Source organism: Triturus cristatus, chromosome 1_2, assembly GCF_964204655.1.
Source record: "Triturus cristatus chromosome 1_2, aTriCri1.1, whole genome shotgun sequence".
In the NCBI taxonomy this organism is placed as follows: domain Eukaryota; kingdom Metazoa; phylum Chordata; class Amphibia; order Caudata; family Salamandridae; genus Triturus; species Triturus cristatus.
The window spans coordinates 1,143,239,036-1,143,262,157 of record NC_140580.1 but is presented as its reverse complement, the minus strand read 5'-3'; the positions used below and the strand labels follow the sequence as shown (position 1 = coordinate 1,143,262,157).

Sequence of the window (23,122 nt, the reverse complement as noted above, 5' to 3'; positions counted from 1 at the left end):
GCAAGTCTAAGCACAACCTGGAACTAGAGGCATCCGCTAAAACACTAAGCATACCCTGCAAGTCTAAGCACGCCCTGGAACTAGAGGCATCCGCTAAAACCCTAAGCATACCCTGCAAGTCTAAGCACAACCCGGAACTAGAGCCATCCGCTAAAACCCTAAGCATACCCTGCAAGTCTAAGCACAACCTTGAACTAGAGGCATCCGCTAAAACACTAAGCATACCGTGCAAGTCTAAGCACGCCCTGGAACTAGAGGCGCCACATAAAACCCTAAGCATAACCTGCAAGTCTAAGCACGCCGTGGAACTAGAGCCATCCGCTAAAACCCTAAGCATACCTTGCAAGTCTAAGCACAACCCGGAACTAGTGCCATCCGCTAAAACACTAAGCATACCCTGCAAGTCTAAGCACAACCTGGAACTAGAGGCATCAGCTAAAACCTTAAAGCATAACCTGCAAGTATAAGCACAACCTGGAACTAGAGGCATCCACTAAAACCCTAAGCATAACCTGCAAGTCAAAGCACGCCCTGGAACTAGAGGCGCCACTTAAAACCCTAAGCATAACCTGCAAGTCTAAGCACGCTCTGGAACTAGAGCCATCCGCTAAAACCCTAAGCATACCCTGCAAGTCTAAGCACACCCTGGAATTAGAGGAATGAAATAAAAGCCTAAGCATACCCTGCAAGTCTAAAGACGCCCTGGAACTAGAGGCATGAGATAAAACCCAAAGAATACCCTGCAAGTCTAAGCACGACCTAGAACTAGAGGCATCAGCTAAAACCCTAAGCATACCCTGCAAGTCTAAGCACAACCCGGAACTAGAGCCATCCGCTAAAACCCTAAGCATACCCTGCAAGTCTAAGCACAACCTGGAACTAGAGGCCTCCGCTAAAACACTAAGCATACCCTGCAAGTCTAAGCACGCCCTGGAACTAGAGGCATCCGCTAAAACACTAAGCATACCGTGCAAGTCTAAGCACGCCCTGGAACTAGAGGTGCCACATAAAACCCTAAGCATAACCTGCAAGTCTAAGCACGCCGTGGAACTGGAGCCATCCGCTAAAACCCTAAGCATACCCTGCAAGTCTAAGCACAACCTGGAACTAGAGGCATCAGCTAAAACCTTAAAGCATAACCTGCAAGTATAAGCACAACCTGGAACTAGAGGCATCCACTAAAACCCTAAGCATAACCTGCAAGTCTAAGCATGCCCTGGAACTAGAGGCATGAGATAAAACCCTAAGCATACCCTGCAAGTCAAAGCACGCCCTGGAACTAGAGGCGCCACTTAAAACCCTAAGCATAACCAGCAAGTCTAAGCACGCCCTGGAACTAGAGCCATCCGCTAAAACCCTAAGCATACCCTGCAAGTCTAAGCAAAACCCGGAACTAGAGCCATCCGCTAAAACCCTAAGCATAACTTGCAAGTCTAAGCACACCCTGGAATTAGAGGAATGAGATAAAAGCCTAAGCATACCCTGCAAGTCTAAAGACGCCCTGGAACTAGAGGCATGAGATAAAACCCAAAGAATACCCTGCAAGTCTAAGCACGACCTAGAACTAGAGGCATCAGCTAAAACCCTAAGCATACCCTGCAAGTCTAAGCACAACCCGGAACTAGAGCCATCCGCTAAAACCCTAAGCATACCCTGCAAGTCTAAGCACAACCTGGAACTAGAGGCATCAGCTAAAACCCTAAGCATACCCTGCAAGTCTAAGCACAACCCGGAACTAGAGCCATCCGCTAAAACCCTAAGCATACCCTGCAAGTCTAAGCACAACCTGGAACTAGAGGCATCCGCTAAAACACTAAGCATACCCTGCAAGTCTAAGCACGCCCTGGAACTAGAGGCATCCGCTAAAACACTAAGCATACCGTGCAAGTCTAAGCACGCCCTGGAACTAGAGGCGCCACATAAAACCCTAAGCATAACCTGCAAGTCTAAGCACGCCGTGGAACTAGAGCCATCCGCTAAAACCCTAAGCATACCTTGCAAGTCTAAGCACAACCCGGAACTAGAGCCATCCGCTAAAACCCTAAGCATACCCTGCAAGTCTAAGCACAACCTGGAACTAGAGGCATCAGCTAAAACCTTAAAGCATAACCTGCAAGTATAAGCACAACCTGGAACTAGAGGCATCCACTAAAACCCTAAGCATAACCTGCAAGTCTAAGCATGCCCTGGAACTAGAGGCATGAGATAAAACCCTAAGCATACCCTGCAAGTCAAAGCACGCCCTGGAACTAGAGGCGCCACTTAAAACCCTAAGCATAACCTGCAAGTCTAAGCACGCCCTGGAACTAGAGCCATCCGCTAAAACCCTAAGCATACCCTGCAAGTCTAAGCAAAACCCGGAACTAGAGCCATCCGCTAAAACCCTAAGCATAACCTGCAAGTCTAAGCACACCCTGGAATTAGAGGAATGAGATAAAAGCCTAAGCATACCCTGCAAGTCTAAAGACGCCCTGGAACTAGAGGCATGAGATAAAACCCAAAGAATACCCTGCAAGACTAAGCACGACCTAGAACTAGAGGCATCAGCTAAAACCCTAAGCATACCCTGCAAGTCTAAGCACAACCCGGAACTAGAGCCATCCGCTAAAACCCTAAGCATACCCTGCAAGTCTAAGCACAACCTGGAACTAGAGGCATCAGCTAAAACCCTAAGCATACCCTGCACGTCTAAGCACAACCCGGAACTAGAGCCATCCGCTAAAACCCTAAGTATACCCTGCAAGTCTAAGCACGCCCTGGAACTAGAGGCGCCACTTAAAACCCTAAGCATAACCTGCAAGTCTAAGCACAACCTGGAACTAGAGCCATCCGCTAAAACCCTAAGCATACCCTGCAAGTCTAAGCACAACCTGGAACTAGAAGCATCCGCTAAAACCCTAAGCATACCCTGCAAGTCTAAGCACAACCTGGAACTAGAGGCATCCGCTAAAACACTAAGCATACCCTGCAAGTCTAAGCACGCCCTGGAACTAGAGGCGCCACATAAAACCCTAAGCATAACCTGCAAGTCTAAGCACGCCCTGGAGCTAGAGCCATCCGCTAAAACCCTAAGCATGCCCTGCAAGTCTAAGCACAACCCGGAACTAGAGCCATCCTCTAAAACCCTAAGCATACCCTGCATGTCTATGCACGGCCTGGAACTAGAGGCTTCACCTAAAACCCTAAGCATAACCTGCAAGTCAAAGCACGACCTAGAACTAGAGGCATCAGCTAAAACCTTAAAGCATAACCTGCAAGTCTAAGCATGAGTTGGAACTAGAGGCATGAGAGAAAACCCTAAGCATAACCTGCAAGTCTAAGCACGACCTAGAACTAGAGGCATCAGCTAAAACCTTAAAGCATAACCTGCAAGTCTAAGCATGAGTTGGAACTAGAGGCATGAGAGAAAACCCTAAGCATAACCTGCAAGTCTAAGCATGTCCTGGAACTAGAGGCATCAGCTAAAACCCTAAGATTAACCTGCAAGTCTTAGCACGACCTGGAACTAGAGGCATGAGCTAAAACCCTAAGCATAACTTGCAAGTCTAAGCACAACCCAGAACTAGAGGCATCACCTAAAACCCTAAGCATAACCTGCAAGTCTAAGCACGACCTGGAACTAGAGGCATCAGCTAAAACCTTAAAGCTTAACCTGCAAGTCTAAGCATGAGTTGGAACTAGAGGCATCAGCTAAAACCCTAAGATTAACCTGCAAGTCTTAGCACGACCTGGAACTAGAGGCATCAGCTAAAACCCTAAGCATAACGTGCAAGTCTAAACACGAACTAGAACTAGAGTCATCACCTAAAACCCTAAGCATAACATGCAAGTCTAAGCATGACCTAGAACTAGAGGCATCAGCTAAAACCTTAAAGCATAACCTGCAAGTCTAAGCATGCCCTGGAACTAGAGGCATGAGATAAAACCCTAAGCATACCCTGCAAGTCAAAGCACGCCCTGAAACTAGAGGCGCCACTTAAAACCCTAAGCATAACCTGCAAGGCACGCCCTGGAACTAGAGCCATCCGCTAAAACCCTAAGCATACCCTGCAAGTCTAAGCAAAACCCGGAACTAGAGCCATCTGCTAAAACCCTAAGCATAACCTGCAAGTCTAAGCACCCCCTGGAATTACAGGAATGAGATAAAAGCCTAAGCATACCCTGCAAGTCTAAAGACGCCCTGGAACTAGAGGCATGAGATAAAACCCAAAGAATACCCTGCAAGACTAAGCACGACCTAGAACTAGAGGCATCAGCTAAAACCCTAAGCATACCCTGCAAGTCTAAGCACAACCCGGAACTAGAGCCATCCGCTAAAACCCTAAGCATACCCTGCAAGTCTAAGCACAACCTGGAACTAGAGGCATCAGCTAAAACCCAAAGCATACCCTGCAAGTCTAAGCACAACCCGGAACTAGAGCCATCCGGTAAACCCTAAGCATACCCTGCAAGTCTAAGCACAACCTGGAACTAGAGGCATCCGCTAAAACACTAAGCATACCCTGCAAGTCTAAGCACGCCCTGGAACTAGAGGCATCCGCTAAAACACTAAGCATACCGTGCAAGTTTAAGCACGCCCTGGAACTAGAGGCGCCACATAAAACCCTAAGCATAACCTGCAAGTCTAAGCACGCCGTGGAACTAGAGCCATCCGCTAAAACCCTAAGCATACCTTGCAAGTCTAAGCACAACCTGGAACTAGAGGCATCAGCTAAAACCTTAAAGCATAACCTGCAAGTATAAGCACAACCTGGAACTAGAGGCATCCACTAAAACCCTAAACATAACCTGCAAGTCTAAGCATGCCCTGGAACTAGAGGCATGAGATAAAACCCTAAGCATACCCTGCAAGTCAAAGCACGCCCTGGAACTAGAGGCGCCACTTAAAACCCTAAGCATAACCTGCAAGTCTAAGCACGCCCTGGAACTAGAGCCATCCGCTAAAACCCTAAGCATAACCTGCAAGTCTAAGCACGCCCTGGAACTAGAGCCATCCGCTAAAACCCTAAGCATACCCTGCAAGTCTAAGCAACCCCGGAACTAGAGCCATCCGCTAAAACCCTAAGCATAACCTGCAAGTCTAAGCACACCCTGGAATTAGAGGAATGAGATAAAAGCCTAAGCATACCCTGCAAGTCTAAAGACGCCCTGGAACTAGAGGCATGAGATAAAACCCAAAGAATACCCTGCAAGACTAAGCACGACCTAGAACTAGAGGCATCAGCTAAAACCCTAAGCATACCCTGCAAGTCTAAGCACAACCCGGAACTAGAGCCATCCGCTAAAACCCTAAGCATACCCTGCAAGTCTAAGCACAACCTGGAACTAGAGGCATCAGCTAAAACCCTAAGCATACCCTGCAAGTCTAAGCACAACCCGGAACTAGAGCCATCCGCTAAAACCCTAAGCATACCCTGCAAGTCTAAGCACAACCTGGAACTAGAGGCATCCGCTAAAACACTAAGCATACCCTGCAAGTCTAAGCACGCCCTGGAACTAGAGGCATCCGCTAAAACCCTAAGCATACCCTGCAAGTCTAAGCACAACCCGGAACTAGAGCCATCCGCTAAAACCCTAAGCATACCCTGCAAGTCTAAGCACAACCTTGAACTAGAGGCATCCGCTAAAACACTAAGCATACCGTGCAAGTCTAAGCACGCCCTGGAACTAGAGGCGCCACATAAAACCCTAAGCATAACCTGCAAGTCTAAGCACGCCGTGGAACTAGAGCCATCCGCTAAAACCCTAAGCATACCTTGCAAGTCTAAGCACAACCCGGAACTAGTGCCATCCGCTAAAACACTAAGCATACCCTGCAAGTCTAAGCACAACCTGGAACTAGAGGCATCAGCTAAAACCTTAAAGCATAACCTGCAAGTATAAGCACAACCTGGAACTAGAGGCATCCACTAAAACCCTAAGCATAACCTGCAAGTCAAAGCACGCCCTGGAACTAGAGGCGCCACTTAAAACCCTAAGCATAACCTGCAAGTCTAAGCACGCTCTGGAACTAGAGCCATCCGCTAAAACCCTAAGCATACCCTGCAAGTCTAAGCACACCCTGGAATTAGAGGAATGAAATAAAAGCCTAAGCATACCCTGCAAGTCTAAAGACGCCCTGGAACTAGAGGCATGAGATAAAACCCAAAGAATACCCTGCAAGTCTAAGCACGACCTAGAACTAGAGGCATCAGCTAAAACCCTAAGCATACCCTGCAAGTCTAAGCACAACCCGGAACTAGAGCCATCCGCTAAAACCCTAAGCATACCCTGCAAGTCTAAGCACAACCTGGAACTAGAGGCCTCCGCTAAAACACTAAGCATACCCTGCAAGTCTAAGCACGCCCTGGAACTAGAGGCATCCGCTAAAACACTAAGCATACCGTGCAAGTCTAAGCACGCCCTGGAACTAGAGGTGCCACATAAAACCCTAAGCATAACCTGCAAGTCTAAGCACGCCGTGGAACTGGAGCCATCCGCTAAAACCCTAAGCATACCCTGCAAGTCTAAGCACAACCTGGAACTAGAGGCATCAGCTAAAACCTTAAAGCATAACCTGCAAGTATAAGCACAACCTGGAACTAGAGGCATCCACTAAAACCCTAAGCATAACCTGCAAGTCTAAGCATGCCCTGGAACTAGAGGCATGAGATAAAACCCTAAGCATACCCTGCAAGTCAAAGCACGCCCTGGAACTAGAGGCGCCACTTAAAACCCTAAGCATAACCAGCAAGTCTAAGCACGCCCTGGAACTAGAGCCATCCGCTAAAACCCTAAGCATACCCTGCAAGTCTAAGCAAAACCCGGAACTAGAGCCATCCGCTAAAACCCTAAGCATAACTTGCAAGTCTAAGCACACCCTGGAATTAGAGGAATGAGATAAAAGCCTAAGCATACCCTGCAAGTCTAAAGACGCCCTGGAACTAGAGGCATGAGATAAAACCCAAAGAATACCCTGCAAGTCTAAGCACGACCTAGAACTAGAGGCATCAGCTAAAACCCTAAGCATACCCTGCAAGTCTAAGCACAACCCGGAACTAGAGCCATCCGCTAAAACCCTAAGCATACCCTGCAAGTCTAAGCACAACCTGGAACTAGAGGCATCAGCTAAAACCCTAAGCATACCCTGCAAGTCTAAGCACAACCCGGAACTAGAGCCATCCGCTAAAACCCTAAGCATACCCTGCAAGTCTAAGCACAACCTGGAACTAGAGGCATCCGCTAAAACACTAAGCATACCCTGCAAGTCTAAGCACGCCCTGGAACTAGAGGCATCCGCTAAAACACTAAGCATACCGTGCAAGTCTAAGCACGCCCTGGAACTAGAGGCGCCACATAAAACCCTAAGCATAACCTGCAAGTCTAAGCACGCCGTGGAACTAGAGCCATCCGCTAAAACCCTAAGCATACCTTGCAAGTCTAAGCACAACCCGGAACTAGAGCCATCCGCTAAAACCCTAAGCATACCCTGCAAGTCTAAGCACAACCTGGAACTAGAGGCATCAGCTAAAACCTTAAAGCATAACCTGCAAGTATAAGCACAACCTGGAACTAGAGGCATCCACTAAAACCCTAAGCATAACCTGCAAGTCTAAGCATGCCCTGGAACTAGAGGCATGAGATAAAACCCTAAGCATACCCTGCAAGTCAAAGCACGCCCTGGAACTAGAGGCGCCACTTAAAACCCTAAGCATAACCTGCAAGTCTAAGCACGCCCTGGAACTAGAGCCATCCGCTAAAACCCTAAGCATACCCTGCAAGTCTAAGCAAAACCCGGAACTAGAGCCATCCGCTAAAACCCTAAGCATAACCTGCAAGTCTAAGCACACCCTGGAATTAGAGGAATGAGATAAAAGCCTAAGCATACCCTGCAAGTCTAAAGACGCCCTGGAACTAGAGGCATGAGATAAAACCCAAAGAATACCCTGCAAGACTAAGCACGACCTAGAACTAGAGGCATCAGCTAAAACCCTAAGCATACCCTGCAAGTCTAAGCACAACCCGGAACTAGAGCCATCCGCTAAAACCCTAAGCATACCCTGCAAGTCTAAGCACAACCTGGAACTAGAGGCATCAGCTAAAACCCTAAGCATACCCTGCAAGTCTAAGCACAACCCGGAACTAGAGCCATCCGCTAAAACCCTAAGTATACCCTGCAAGTCTAAGCACGCCCTGGAACTAGAGGCGCCACTTAAAACCCTAAGCATAACCTGCAAGTCTAAGCACAACCTGGAACTAGAGCCATCCGCTAAAACCCTAAGCATACCCTGCAAGTCTAAGCACAACCTGGAACTAGAAGCATCCGCTAAAACCCTAAGCATACCCTGCAAGTCTAAGCACAACCTGGAACTAGAGGCATCCGCTAAAACACTAAGCATACCCTGCAAGTCTAAGCACGCCCTGGAACTAGAGGCGCCACATAAAACCCTAAGCATAACCTGCAAGTCTAAGCACGCCCTGGAGCTAGAGCCATCCGCTAAAACCCTAAGCATGCCCTGCAAGTCTAAGCACAACCCGGAACTAGAGCCATCCTCTAAAACCCTAAGCATACCCTGCATGTCTATGCACGGCCTGGAACTAGAGGCTTCACCTAAAACCCTAAGCATAACCTGCAAGTCAAAGCACGACCTAGAACTAGAGGCATCAGCTAAAACCTTAAAGCATAACCTGCAAGTCTAAGCATGAGTTGGAACTAGAGGCATGAGAGAAAACCCTAAGCATAACCTGCAAGTCTAAGCACGACCTAGAACTAGAGGCATCAGCTAAAACCTTAAAGCATAACCTGCAAGTCTAAGCATGAGTTGGAACTAGAGGCATGAGAGAAAACCCTAAGCATAACCTGCAAGTCTAAGCATGTCCTGGAACTAGAGGCATCAGCTAAAACCCTAAGATTAACCTGCAAGTCTTAGCACGACCTGGAACTAGAGGCATGAGCTAAAACCCTAAGCATAACTTGCAAGTCTAAGCACAACCCAGAACTAGAGGCATCACCTAAAACCCTAAGCATAACCTGCAAGTCTAAGCACGACCTGGAACTAGAGGCATCAGCTAAAACCTTAAAGCTTAACCTGCAAGTCTAAGCATGAGTTGGAACTAGAGGCATCAGCTAAAACCCTAAGATTAACCTGCAAGTCTTAGCACGACCTGGAACTAGAGGCATCAGCTAAAACCCTAAGCATAACGTGCAAGTCTAAACACGAACTAGAACTAGAGTCATCACCTAAAACCCTAAGCATAACATGCAAGTCTAAGCATGACCTAGAACTAGAGGCATCAGCTAAAACCTTAAAGCATAACCTGCAAGTCTAAGCATGCCCTGGAACTAGAGGCATGAGATAAAACCCTAAGCATACCCTGCAAGTCAAAGCACGCCCTGAAACTAGAGGCGCCACTTAAAACCCTAAGCATAACCTGCAAGGCACGCCCTGGAACTAGAGCCATCCGCTAAAACCCTAAGCATACCCTGCAAGTCTAAGCAAAACCCGGAACTAGAGCCATCTGCTAAAACCCTAAGCATAACCTGCAAGTCTAAGCACCCCCTGGAATTACAGGAATGAGATAAAAGCCTAAGCATACCCTGCAAGTCTAAAGACGCCCTGGAACTAGAGGCATGAGATAAAACCCAAAGAATACCCTGCAAGACTAAGCACGACCTAGAACTAGAGGCATCAGCTAAAACCCTAAGCATACCCTGCAAGTCTAAGCACAACCCGGAACTAGAGCCATCCGCTAAAACCCTAAGCATACCCTGCAAGTCTAAGCACAACCTGGAACTAGAGGCATCAGCTAAAACCCAAAGCATACCCTGCAAGTCTAAGCACAACCCGGAACTAGAGCCATCCGCTAAAACCCTAAGCATACCCTGCAAGTCTAAGCACAACCTGGAACTAGAGGCATCCGCTAAAACACTAAGCATACCCTGCAAGTCTAAGCACGCCCTGGAACTAGAGGCATCCGCTAAAACACTAAGCATACCGTGCAAGTTTAAGCACGCCCTGGAACTAGAGGCGCCACATAAAACCCTAAGCATAACCTGCAAGTCTAAGCACGCCGTGGAACTAGAGCCATCCGCTAAAACCCTAAGCATACCTTGCAAGTCTAAGCACAACCTGGAACTAGAGGCATCAGCTAAAACCTTAAAGCATAACCTGCAAGTATAAGCACAACCTGGAACTAGAGGCATCCACTAAAACCCTAAACATAACCTGCAAGTCTAAGCATGCCCTGGAACTAGAGGCATGAGATAAAACCCTAAGCATACCCTGCAAGTCAAAGCACGCCCTGGAACTAGAGGCGCCACTTAAAACCCTAAGCATAACCTGCAAGTCTAAGCACGCCCTGGAACTAGAGCCATCCGCTAAAACCCTAAGCATACCCTGCAAGTCTAAGCAAAACCCGGAACTAGAGCCATCCGCTAAAACCCTAAGCATAACCTGCAAGTCTAAGCACACCCTGGAATTAGAGGAATGAGATAAAAGCCTAAGCATACCCTGCAAGTCTAAAGACGCCCTGGAACTAGAGGCATGAGATAAAACCCAAAGAATACCCTGCAAGACTAAGCACGACCTAGAACTACAGGCATCAGCTAAAACCCTAAGCATACCCTGCAAGTCTAAGCACAACCCGGAACTAGAGCCATCCGCTAAAACCCTAAGCATACCCTGCAAGTCTAAGCACAACCTGGAACTAGAGGCATCAGCTAAAACCCTAAGCATACCCTGCAAGTCTAAGCACAACCCGGAACTAGAGCCATCCGCTAAAACCCTAAGTATACCCTGCAAGTCTAAGCACGCCCTGGAACTAGAGGCGCCACTTAAAACCCTAAGCATAACCTGCAAGTCTAAGCACAACCTGGAACTAGAGCCATCCGCTAAAACCCTAAGCATACCCTGCAAGTCTAAGCACAACCTGGAACTAGAAGCATCCGCTAAAACCCTAAGCATACCCTGCAAGTCTAAGCACAACCTGGAACTAGAGGCATCCGCTAAAACACTAAGCATACCCTGCAAGTCTAAGCACGCCCTGGAACTAGAGGCGCCACATAAAACCCTAAGCATAACCTGCAAGTCTAAGCATGCCCTGGAGCTAGAGCCATCCGCTAAAACCCTAAGCATGCCCTGCAAGTCTAAGCACAACCCGGAACTAGAGCCATCCTCTAAAGCCCTAAGCATACCCTGCAAGTCTAAGCACGGCCTGGAACTAAAGGCTTCACCTAAAACCCTAAGCATAACCTGCAAGTCAAAGCACGACCTAGAACTAGAGGCATCAGCTAAAACCTTAAAGCATAACCTGCAAGTCTAAGCATGAGTTGGAACTAGAGGCATGAGAGAAAACCCTAAGCATAACCTGCAAGTCTAAGCACGACCTAGAACTAGAGGCATCAGCTAAAACCTTAAAGTATAACCTGCAAGTCTAAGCATGAGTTGGAACTAGAGGCATGAGAGAAAACCCTAAGCATAACCTGCAAGTCTAAGCATGTCCTGGAACTAGAGGCATCAGCTAAAACCCTAAGATTAACCTGCAAGTCTTAGCACGACCTGGAACTAGAGGCATGAGCTAAAACCCGAAGCATAACTTGCAAGTCTAAGCACAACCCAGAACTAGAGGCATCACCTAAAACCCTAAGCATAACCTGCAAGTCTAAGCACGACCTGGAACTAGAGGCATCAGCTAAAACCTTATAGCTTAACCTGCAAGTCTAAGCATGAGTTGGAACTAGAGGCATCAGCTAAAACCCTAAGATTAACCTGCAAGTCTTAGCACGACCTGGAACTCGAGGCATCAGCTAAAATCCTAAGCATAACGTGCAAGTCTAAACACGAACTAGAACTAGAGTCATCACCTAAAACCCTAAGCATAACATGCAAATCTAAGCATGACCTAGAACTAGAGGCATCAGCTAAAACCTTAAAGCATAACCTTCAAGTCTAAGCATGAGTTGGAACTAGAGGCATGAGAGAAAACCCAAAGCATAACCTGCAAGTCTAAGCATGCCCAGGAACTAGAGGCATCAGCTAAAACCCTAAGGTTAACCTACAAGTCTTAGCACGACCTGGAACTAGAGGCATCAGCTAAAACCCTAAGATTAACCTACAAGTCTTAGCACGACCTGGAACTAGAGGCATCAGCTAAAACCCTAAGCATAACGTGCAAGTCTAAGCACAACCTAGAACTAGAGGCATCACCAAAAACCCTAATCATAACCTGCAAGTCTAAGCACGACCTGGAACTAGAGGCATCAGCTAAAACCTTAAAGCATAATGTGCATGTCTAAGCACGCCCTGGAACTAGAGGCATCAGCTAAAACCCAAAGCATAACCTGCAAGTCTTAGCACGACCTGGAAGTAGAGGCATCAGCTAAAACCCTAAGCATAACGTGCAAGTCTAAGCACGACCTAGAACTAGAGGCATCACCTAAAACCCTAAGCATAACCTGCAAGTCTAAGCATGACTTGGAACTATAGGCAACACCTAAAATCCTAAGCATAACCTGCAAGTCTAAACAAGACCTAGAACTGAAAGCGTCACCTAAAACACTAACCAGAACCTGCATGACCTAAAACACTAACCATAACCTGCATCACCTAAAACCCTAGGAATACCCTCTATCACCTAATACCTAAGCATAACCTGCAAGTCTAAGCACGACTTGGAACTCGAGGCATCACCTAGAACCCTAAGCATAATCTGCAAGTTTAAGCATGACCTTAAAGTGTAGGCTTCACCTACAACTGTAAGCATGATCTTGAACTCTGGGCATTTTTGGAACTCTAAGATAGATTTGCATTCTAAAGAAAGCGTGAACTCCAAGCTTCCTGTTAAACCCTAAAGGTATTTTTAAATCTAAGCATGTCTCTAAACTCAAAGCTCTCACCTAGCTTCTAGGATAACATTAAATTGTATGCCTAACCCAAGAACTAAATATTCTGAGCAGCCTAAAATATAACTCTGTTTTAACGACTTCTTTACACAGGTCTGTTTTCTTTCTTTTCTGGGCTCATTCCCTTCCTTCAAGAACATTCCTTTCATACTTCGAACATCCCCACGTTCCTAATATGTCTGTTCATTTGGATCAAAATATTTTGGGATTCTTCCCCTTATTAGAAGCTTCTTCCAGAGTTACCTGTGCTGTTATCAGCAGTGCTGTTGGGATGGAAAAGTCCTCTGTGTGGTAATAGACATGTACCCCTGAGTGCCCAACTGTAGATCCCTAATGCTGATTTTTGTTGTCATAGGCAAACACGGATCATGTGTGTGCACCATGGCATAGGCCTGTCTCATGGACTACGGTCTTGTTGGACCCAGAGGGGCACCCTAAGGCCCACCCTCCTAGGGGTGAAAGGCTTCCGCCTTCAGGAGATAAACAGCACGAGTGTGGCGGTGGCAGCATACCGTGCAGTGATCAGTAGGAGGGAACAGGTCCTTTTTCACCTCTGTCACAGGAATGAGGCCTACAGGCTCACAGGCTTTTAAAGTTCCTATGCTGTGTGCTTAACTAACCCTTGGCCTACATCAGTTATATGTGAAGTGCTGCACAATGCAGGAGTGGTGACTCTGCTCTGGATGTACGTGTGCCTGGGAAGGGTACAATACACGTATTGAGTAGTGCTGTGCATGCGTGCATTGCGAAAGAATGTACTGAGTGTGGGTGTACATGTGAGGAATACACTACATGAGAGATGTAGTGCCAGGCAGTGCGTGCATGATGAGTGCATGTACTGGGTGTATATGCAGCTGCGAGAAGTACAGTACATGAAGGGTGTAATGTTCTTACCGGGCACATGGTGATTGTGTGTGCTGTTTGTATGGCACAATAGAGAAAGACTACAGTATTGAGCAGTGTGCACAGGCTGAAAATTTGTGTTGAAAGTATACATGCCCGGAGTGGCACAATACATTGAGGTAACAGTGCTGGGCAGTGTGTGTGCTGTGTACGTACACTGAGTGAAAGTGTGCCTGTAATAGTACATTACATGGAGGTCCTGGGTTCCATTTCGGGAAGCCCAGGCCTGCCTGGTGAAGACATGAGGAGTAGAGGAATCCCCAGATAGATGTGTGTATTCCTGCACTCCAGTGAGCTGGGTGAGGACACACTGGAGGAGGGAGAGCGCGGCTCCACTTGAACACTGCTCTTTGATTCAGTGATATGTCACAAGGAAGGGGCCTGGACACATCTCAGGATGGTGATGGGGCTGATAAGGGTTAATTCCGGACTCCCAGCCCTACTCTTTATGGGGCTGGGAGCCCGGAATTAACCTTTTAATACACGTCACTGTGGCTGACATGCAGGTGTGAACACCAGTCAGTCCCAGGGCCTGTGTTGTGGGACAATCAACCTCGAAGTCTCTCCTGCTGTGACAGACGCCCTTTCAAGAGGAAGAGGGAGAGGAGAAGTGTGTACTCAAAAACAAGCAGACCTCCAAAACAAAACTTCAAAGACCCAGACCCAAAATCACATTTGGTGTCTGGAAATAGAATATGGTAAGGGGAGGTTGAGACCATAAAAAGTCTCCTCTACCAAGCAGCGAGACTGGCTGTTCGAGGAGGGGAAGCTCTACAAGACTTCTCACTTTGACCAGGGCTGGGGACCAAAGTCTACTAGTCTCTCTACTGGGTGAGGGGACATTACTGAGGGAAACCAAGACAACCTTCTCTGAAGCACCAGTGCTTGCCTGTGAAGGTCAGCGTGCCCTGTGATTAAGGAGGAGAGCGTTGGAGAGAGCGAGATCCAGTCGGGAGGTCTGTCGAGTGGACTCCTAGTGTGAGGTGTAAGGAGATGACTATTGCACCTATTGGGTTGCTGCCCATGTGCAGATTCAATTCGGTGACCCCCGAATGCCAGGAGAGGGCCACTGTACAGATAGTCGTGGAAAGTGTGTTGTGCGGTGAGAGAAAAGCTGGTGCAGCACTGCTGTGGTGACCCCATATGCTAGGAGGGGCTGCTGTGAAAGTTACTGCCTAATGACGAGGGGTAAAGCCTGTGCTGCATCGTAGTGGCAGCCCCATGTGCCAGGAGGGTCTGCCATGGTACAGACCGCCGTGCAGTGAGGGTTGGCGCTTGGGTGGCAGTGGGGCGGCAACTATGTATGCCAGGAGGGGCTGCCAGAAATATTTGTGCTGTAAGGATCATGACAATGCCGGAGAACTGTGAAGCTGTGACGACTCGTCGGTCATAAGGAGCATCGAGGACTGCACCAGACCCTAGGAGAGAGTGAGGACACCCTGGATGCATCGCCACATCACTGGGACTCAGATCAGAAGCATCAGAATCAACCCCCCTCCCCTATTGGACAGCACAGAACTTACTGTGCAGGAGGAGTGCGGGAACACCTCTGATTGCTGCTGGAGACGACTCGCGGACAGCCTGCACTTGCCAAGTGCTGCTGTACCTTTCGTGTGCAGCCAACTCACCGAGCCGGACCGGAGCCTTACGAGTGCCCGCAGACAGGGCTCCCGCAGAGACGCTGCACTCTCCGTCTTTGCTGGAGCGGTTTCGCTTGGTAAAGGGCCTACCGGACCCCAGGGGTCTTGTTTCTTAGAGTGCTGCGGCACCAAGACACGTTTGACTATTTTCTAAGAGTCTGAGGGGACTCTTGATTTAAGGCTTACTAGGGGCATTCCCTGGACCACGCCACTAGAGAATGGGGAATAACGCCGACCACATTACGAGGAGCGGGTGGGACAGGAATTTGCCAGAGAAACACTAGAGCCCAATTTTGCGGAGAGATGTGTTGTTGTTTATAAATGTCGGAACCTGCCTTTGAATGCTTAGAGTTAGAAATAAAATGCATCTTTTTATTAGAAAAATAAGTATTAGTCTGGATATTGATTTATTGATACTGCTGCACATTCTTGGAGTTGTTCGTCGTGTTCACTAACCTGTATCCACACTTCTTCACCGAGAGGGGCTTTGAGTGCTCGTCAGCAGCTACCACTGAGAGTCAAGTGCAGAAGCGGTTCTTGGCCCAGTTATTCATGATCCATAGTAGGTCAGGCCCCGGGACATCAGGAGTCAAAGGCCTCAACTCCCACGGTTGAGCATAGTTATCCATGCGTGCCCCGTGGCACTCTGAAAGGGGTTCTGAAAAGTAAAGTCTATTGTACGCCACATATGTCCCTCCTCATGTACTTAATTATATGTACAAAAGTTTACCCAATAGGAGCATCTCTCCACAGTGCCATCTCCTGGTCCCACACTGGAGGCTCGGTCTTTTACAACATAACAGAACCTAGGATATGTATGAGCTATCCATGCAACCAGATGGAAGGATGGGTAGATGGCGGGTTGGGTGGGTGGATTAATGGATGGGTGGAGGGATGGATGGATGGGTGGATGGATGGGTGGGTGGGTGGATGGATGAGGGGATATATGGAGGGATGATGCATTGATGAGGGATGTAGGGAGGCACGAATGGCTGTTTATTGTCCAAGATCTTGCCAAAATCCCAGTCTATGTACTGGGCACTCCCTTCTACCCCACAACAGTAAGTTGACTGCCTGAAATTTACTTTTTACCAGGTGTTTTCCACGCCACATGGGCTCGAAGTCCATGTGCGCAGATCCCACAGCGGCACCCGGCCCTTCGCGTGCGACATCTGTGGTAAAACATTTGGCCACTCTGTGAGCCGGGAACAGCACATGAACATCCATTCTCAGGTACGTCTCTTGCGAGTACCCATGATCACCTTCTGTTGTGATTTAGCGTCTTTCCTCCAAAACGCCTTGTCTGTCTCACAAGCCCCCCCACGGCTTGCATTCTATGTCACCCTCTTCTAAAAAGCATGACATGTCTTTGCTCCTAAGTCAGAACCACCTGGACAAATTCGTTTAATGAGTTAATACGTATTTTTTAGAACAATATACCAGGAAATTGAGAAACGTGTAGATGTGCTGGAACCCTGGGGTGAAGAGGGGGCATAAGGACAAGACCTGCCTATTGTGAAGAAACCTAACTGAAGAGGAGATTTCTGTGCTCATTTAGAGGGGGGCCTGCATATGCTCTTGCTGCTGGAACAGCTTTCAGAGTCGGGGTGCTGCCATCAATGATTACGTCATTAAAGTCGTAGGGATTCGGACAAGCCAAGCATTCAGCAGGAGAGTGGTGAAGGTGCTGTGTGTACTTGGTGGTGCATCTCGGGGCACACTGCCAGAAACACACTATTAAAGCATGGTGTGTCAGTGCACTGTTGTTTACATACAGAACAATTTCCATTGAAATGGCCACTGAATGAATATGCAGAGATGTAGAGTTTTACGGATAAAACTATAAAGAGGACAAGCAATAATGTGTGATAATCAGGATTCAGCAAATATTTAATGTGTGCGTCACCAAGTGCATTGATTTGCTTTGATCCAATCAAAATCTTTATTCCATCACACTTCAGGATTACATAGAATGTGCTTCATTGGGCTCTCCCATCTGCTGATATATTCTGAAATATTAAAATGTTGTTGTGTGTGACAAAAAATGACATGCTACATCCTTTCCTTCTACACTCCCAGAACCTCTGCAAGATTGTCACATAGTCCACTTGTTGAAAAGTCATCCTGTGCCCTGGGCACCCCCCAACTTTTTGCTGACTGGAACTGGTGATAACTGACTCTGACTGACCCTGGGCTCTGCCTAACCAGGCCCAGGGCCAGTGCCAAGCTGAAAGGAACACATTAGAATACAGTTAAAACACCCAACATACACTAGGGTACATTATGGTATGTTGGGGTACCCCTGTAATTGGCATGACCTACCCCATAAGCCCCTAGTATATAATAGGGCAGGGGATTGAAACTACCTAGAAGTCCCCAGTTTCCAGGGGTGTGGCAGTTTAGAGACCAGCAGCTTTTTCTGCACTAGCATGTGTGCACTGCTGAAGCCTGAGGTCAGTTTAAAAGCAGCACTGGGTGCCAGGACTGCTTTGAAACAGTAAATTGCTAGTCAAATTCAACTTTGATACTAGAAACACAGTAAAAGAAGAATCTACAATATTTCTACAGATTCAGAACCCCTAAAGTCTCCCCTAGTTGCACAGGGGGTGGGGGGGGGGGGGGTCCTGTAGAAATTAGGGAAACACTTATAAAATATGTTTTTATAAGCCCTGGTGCTAGAAGACTGGACCAAGTCATTTTCCCCATTGCAAACCCCATGGCCCATAGGTTAACATGGTAGGAAGTTAATGATTAATAAATATTGATAGGAGAGGACTAGCCGGACCATTCAAAGACTTCCCAGAATGGTAGCAGTAAATCCAACAATATTACATTGTTCAATTTCTCCTAACGTGTACATACAAAAAGTTATAAGACTTTCTTGTTTGTAGTCCAAATTCAGCCTTCCAGTGGTCTGCCCTGATTGGTCAGAGTTAAGTGGATTAGCCAGGCTGCTTTGAAGAGGTGATAAAGAACCACTCTGCTGGGAGGGCAGTATGCTGGTCTATAGGTATGCCAGGCCAGGAGGTGGAGTCGTAAAACTATGCTCTTCAAAGGCAGAGGGGAGGCCTGGATTTCAGTTTCACTTTGACACTCTTGACCCAGAGTCAGGGCTAGGCTTAAGGAAGGTATGTGCAGATGGTAGGGGGAGAGTCCATGGAAATAACCCATCCCAGGGGGTGTGTTTAGCCAGCTCTTACCTCCTTGTTGGAAAATCAGCCATTATGGATTTGAAAGAATGATGTACTCTGGGACAACATAATGCCACACTCTACCGGATGTGGTCATAACTATGAGGAGTTACCCTTATTTCATTGGTCAGAAGTGACCTGTGGCTTGACCCAGAGAATTTTGAATAAGTATCTGAGAGGGGCAGAGCCCTCCAGATCTGCTGCTTGAAACTTACTGAAGCAAGACGTGCCCTGCTGAGAAGTTCTGCTGTGCAAAGACTTCTAAGGCCTGACCTCTGAAAACTGCACCATCTGAAAACTGCAGCCCGGTGGATTACCTTGCTACAAAATGACTAAGAAGTAGACTCCCTGCAAGCTGCAGGTTAACAGAGCTCACCTGGACATCCCCACAAAGAATCCCCAGCCTGGAGTGCCAGTGGATTTGAAAGGGTTTTGTTCAAGTGGATTGCGGAATTGAAGTTTCACACTTTCGGGGACCCTCTTGGCGATTCCAGAACCTTGGACTGTGTGTTGGATACTTTGGGACCCGCCAGCAGAACTTCAGGAAGGAGTTCTAACTGGACCTAGCCTGCTGGAGAAGGCTGCACAGTGGTGAGACATTCTCCAGAACCGTTTCTAAAGGTGTGTCCCTGTCAGAGAAAACGAAATGACTAAAAGGGGCACTGTTGGTTTCTAAGCACTAGAAAGTGACTAATCTTTAAAAATTCATATCTCTGGTTCCCTACAGTGGATATTTTGTGTTTTGGTGTCATTTAAAAGATAAGAATATTATCTATTGTTATAAATTGGTGTTGGATTTTTATTTTGTGTTGTGTCTTAATTATTTACTGAAATGGTGTTTTTGAATGCTTTACATACCTGTCTTTGAAGTTAAGCCTGTCTGCTCGCAGCCACGTTACCAAGGGTTGAGCATAGGAATAATTTTCTAAGACCTATGCTGGGTCCTATCATGTGTTAGTGGCCTTATTGCCAGTGGCAGACCTATATTTGCCCCTACCAATAACCCACTTTCCAACATTTGGTGCGCATCGGTGTGGATGTGGACTTGCATTTAAAAAGTACACCTTTCAGTGAATGATTTAAGATTATAAAAATCCTCTAAATTGCCTTAGAACAAAACTTTTGAGTTTGATTTTTGGAATTTGGACTAAACTGTTTTTAATCCATTGTTTTGATTTTTCCAAATTGTTTTAAGTCTGTTGTGCCTAGTTTTTTGTGACCCAAAACTAGGGAACCATGGAGCTGGACCTGGCTAAACTGTCCCAGTTCGCAGTGGGTGATCTTAGGGTACAGTGTAGGCTTAGGGGGCTGCCTGCTTCCAACAAGATTAAGAAGACAGCGTTGCTTAAGTCCCTAACGGCCTGGGCTGGGGTAGCTGAGGAGACGCAAGGGGGGATGGAGGGTGAGCCCCCCAACCTCACCCGAGAGAGGGGTGAGGATGAGACCTCTCCCATTGTGACTAGTGTTAGCCAGGTGAATGAAGGTGGTGGTGGGAGTGGGGAAGGGTCCCTTACTCAGGTACCACTACTGTCCCTTGCAGAGAGACAGCTTCAGGCTCAATTAGAGTTGATTCCCTTGGAGAAGGAGAAATTCGAACTGGCTAAGAGAAGATGGGAGAGGGAGGAGGAAGATGGTAGCAGCGAAAGTGAAGAAGATGTTGCGATGTCCAGGGGTGGTAGATTTGAACCTAAACTTCCCAAGGGCATAGTACCTAAGTACACTGAGGGGGATGACATTGACAAGTGGCTAGCAGCTTTTGAGAGGGCCCTTAAAATGAGTAGGGTCCACTCTAGGTATTGGGGTGCACTCCTGTGGGAGTTGATTCCAGTAGCTGGGGGGATAGGCTTCTGACCCTGAAGGGAGAGGATGCAGAATCATACCAGCAGATGAAGGCATGCTTAGTCAAGAGATTTGGTCTGACTCCAGAGCAGTACAGGGTGAAGTTTAGAGGCACCCTGAAATTGAGTTCAAAGTCTTGGGTAGACTTTGTGGACATTTCAGTGAAGGCACTGGAAGGCTGGATTGTTGGTAACACAGTTGGCTCATATGAGGATTGTATAATTTGTTTTTGAAAGAACATATTTTGACTCATTGCGCAGAAGAGAAGTTACGCCAGTATCTAGTGGACTCTAAGCTGACAGACCCCAGAGAGCTGGGAGAAGCAGCTGATGAGTGGGTGAGAACCCGGGTTTCCATTCAGCACCAGGGGGGGGTGACCAGAAGAAAGGAGGACAGGTCCCTCCCCAGGGGAAAGCCCAGGGAAAGGAAGGTCAAAACCAAGAGTCCTCCAAAGACCCACAAAAACCTGCACAAGGAGGGGGGGCCCCGAGCCAACCCAAATTCAAAGGGAGGGGGTATCAGGGAAAGAATGGTAGGTTCTTTGATCCCTCAAAGGTGGGTAAGTGCTTTGACTGTAACCAGCCAGGGCACAAACAGGGAGATGCTGTCTGCACCAAGAAGCTCCCCCCTAAGGGGCCATCCACAGGGATTGCCAGTGTCAGTGTAGGGGTGTAGAGTGGTGCCCCAGAGAGGGGTAGTCAGGTGGTGGAAGCAACCTTAATGTCCCTGGGTGGGGTGAATATTGCAACCCTTGCTGCCTTACCTCCAAACATGGACAAGTACAGGCAGAGGCCTAAAGTGAATGGGACTGAGGTTGAGGCTATCAGAGACACTGGGGCTAGTGTACCTATGGTCCTGGATGAACTGGTGCCTCCAGAGAGGTTGTTACCTGGTGAGTTTCACCAGGTGACATATGCAGACAGCACTACCAAACTCCATCCTATGGCTGTGGTGGATTTGGAATGGGGAGGTGTGACAGGCCCTATGAAGGTAGCTGTGTCAAAGGTGCTCCCAGTCCAGTGTTTACTGGGCAAGGATCTTGAAGCCTCTGTGTGGTCAGAGGTTGAGAGAGGACTCCATATGAAAATATTGGAGCTCCCTGAGTGGGTATTTGCTGTGACTAGGTCACAGACTAGCCAGAAGGGAGGGGCTGGACACTTGGACCCTGGAACAGAGGGCCAAGCATCCAAGGACAAGGGCACTGAGCCTGGTGAGCCAGCCCAGGGAACTCCAGAGGTGCAGGAAGAATCTAACCCTGATGGGGAGGATCTGGCCTCTGAGGGAGGGACTCCATCCCTGCCAGAGCTGTCAGATTTGGCAGAACTGACAGGAGCAGGTGGACCCTCCAGAGAGGAGTTCAGTCAGGGACAGCGTGTCTGTCCCACCCTTGAGAGCTTGAGTTGGATTGCTTCTAAGCAAGAGGAGGGGGATGACAGTGGGTTTCACAAACTCTACTGGGAAGATGGACTGCTTTATACTGAGGCCAGAAACCTCAAGGAGGGGGCCACCAGGAGGTTGGTGGTGCCGCAGAAGTACAGAGAGTTCATCCTGACTTTGAGTCATGATATCCCCTTGGTAGGACTTTTGGGACAGACAAAGACATGGAACCGGTTGGTGAACCATTTCTACTGGCCCCTTATGTCTGAAAAGGTAAAGGAGTTTTGCAGCTCCTGTGTCACCTGTCAGGCCAGTGGCAAGGCAGGGGGCAAGACAAAGGCTCCCCTAATACCACTGCCAGTGGTTGGGGTTCCTATTGAAAGGGTAGGGATGGCCATTGTTGGTCTCCTGGACCCACCTACAGCATCCGGGAATAGGTATATCTTAGTTGTAGTTGACCATGCCACTAGATACCCTGAAGCCATACCTCTAAGAACCATTGATGCTCCTGCTGTGGCTAGAGCACTGCTTGGTGTGTTCACCAGATTGGGTTTTCCCAAAGAGGTGGTGTCAGATAGGGACACAAACTTCCTGTCCAGCTATCTGACTGCTATGTGGGATGAGTGTGGTGTCAACTACAAGTTCACCACCCCCTATCACCCACAAGAAAATGGTCTTGTTGAGAGATTCAACAAAACCCTGAAGGGCTTGATAAATGGGTTGTCAGAGAAACTCAGGAGGAGATGGGATGTTCTCCTCCCATGCTTACTGCTTGCCTACAGGGAGGTGCCACAGAAAGGGGTTGGTTTCAGTCCCTTTGAGTTGGTATTTGGACACCCTGTGAGAGGGCCATTGAGCCTGCTAAGAGAGTCTTTAGAGAAGCCTCTTAAGGAAGCAAAGGACAATGTGCTTGATTATGTGCTAGGTCTGAGATCTAGAATGGCAGAGTACATGTACAAGGCAAACAGGAAACTGGAGGCCAGCCAGGAGCTCATGAAGCACTGGTATGATCAAAAGGCTACTATGCCTGAGTATACTCCAGGACAGTTGGTGTGGGTGTTGGAGCCTGTGGCTCCCAGGGCCCTCCATGACAAGTGGAGTGGGCCCTATCCAATCTTAGAAAAGAAGGGTGAGGTTACTTATTTGGTTGACCTTGGCACCTCCAGGAACCCTCACAGGGTCCTGCATGTGAATAGATTGAAACCCCACCATGACAGGGCAGACATGACCATGTTACTGGTCACTGATGAGGGTGTGGAGGAGGAAACTGAGCCTGTGCCCGACCTCCTCTC

General features: G+C 47.9%; 1 protein-coding gene across 3 annotated transcripts in view; it reads left to right on the top strand.

The window, feature by feature from the left end:
* GFI1B (growth factor independent 1B transcriptional repressor) overlaps positions 1 to 23,122 on the top strand; it is a 109,346-nt gene that overhangs the window by 64,208 nt on the left and 22,016 nt on the right. For all 3 annotated transcript variants that reach the window (XM_085613903.1, XM_085613901.1, XM_085613902.1), the window contains one exon: positions 16,519 to 16,656. In XM_085613903.1, coding sequence (XP_085470029.1) covers positions 16,519 to 16,656 — 138 coding nt within the window. The remainder of the gene's footprint in view (positions 1 to 16,518; positions 16,657 to 23,122) is intronic.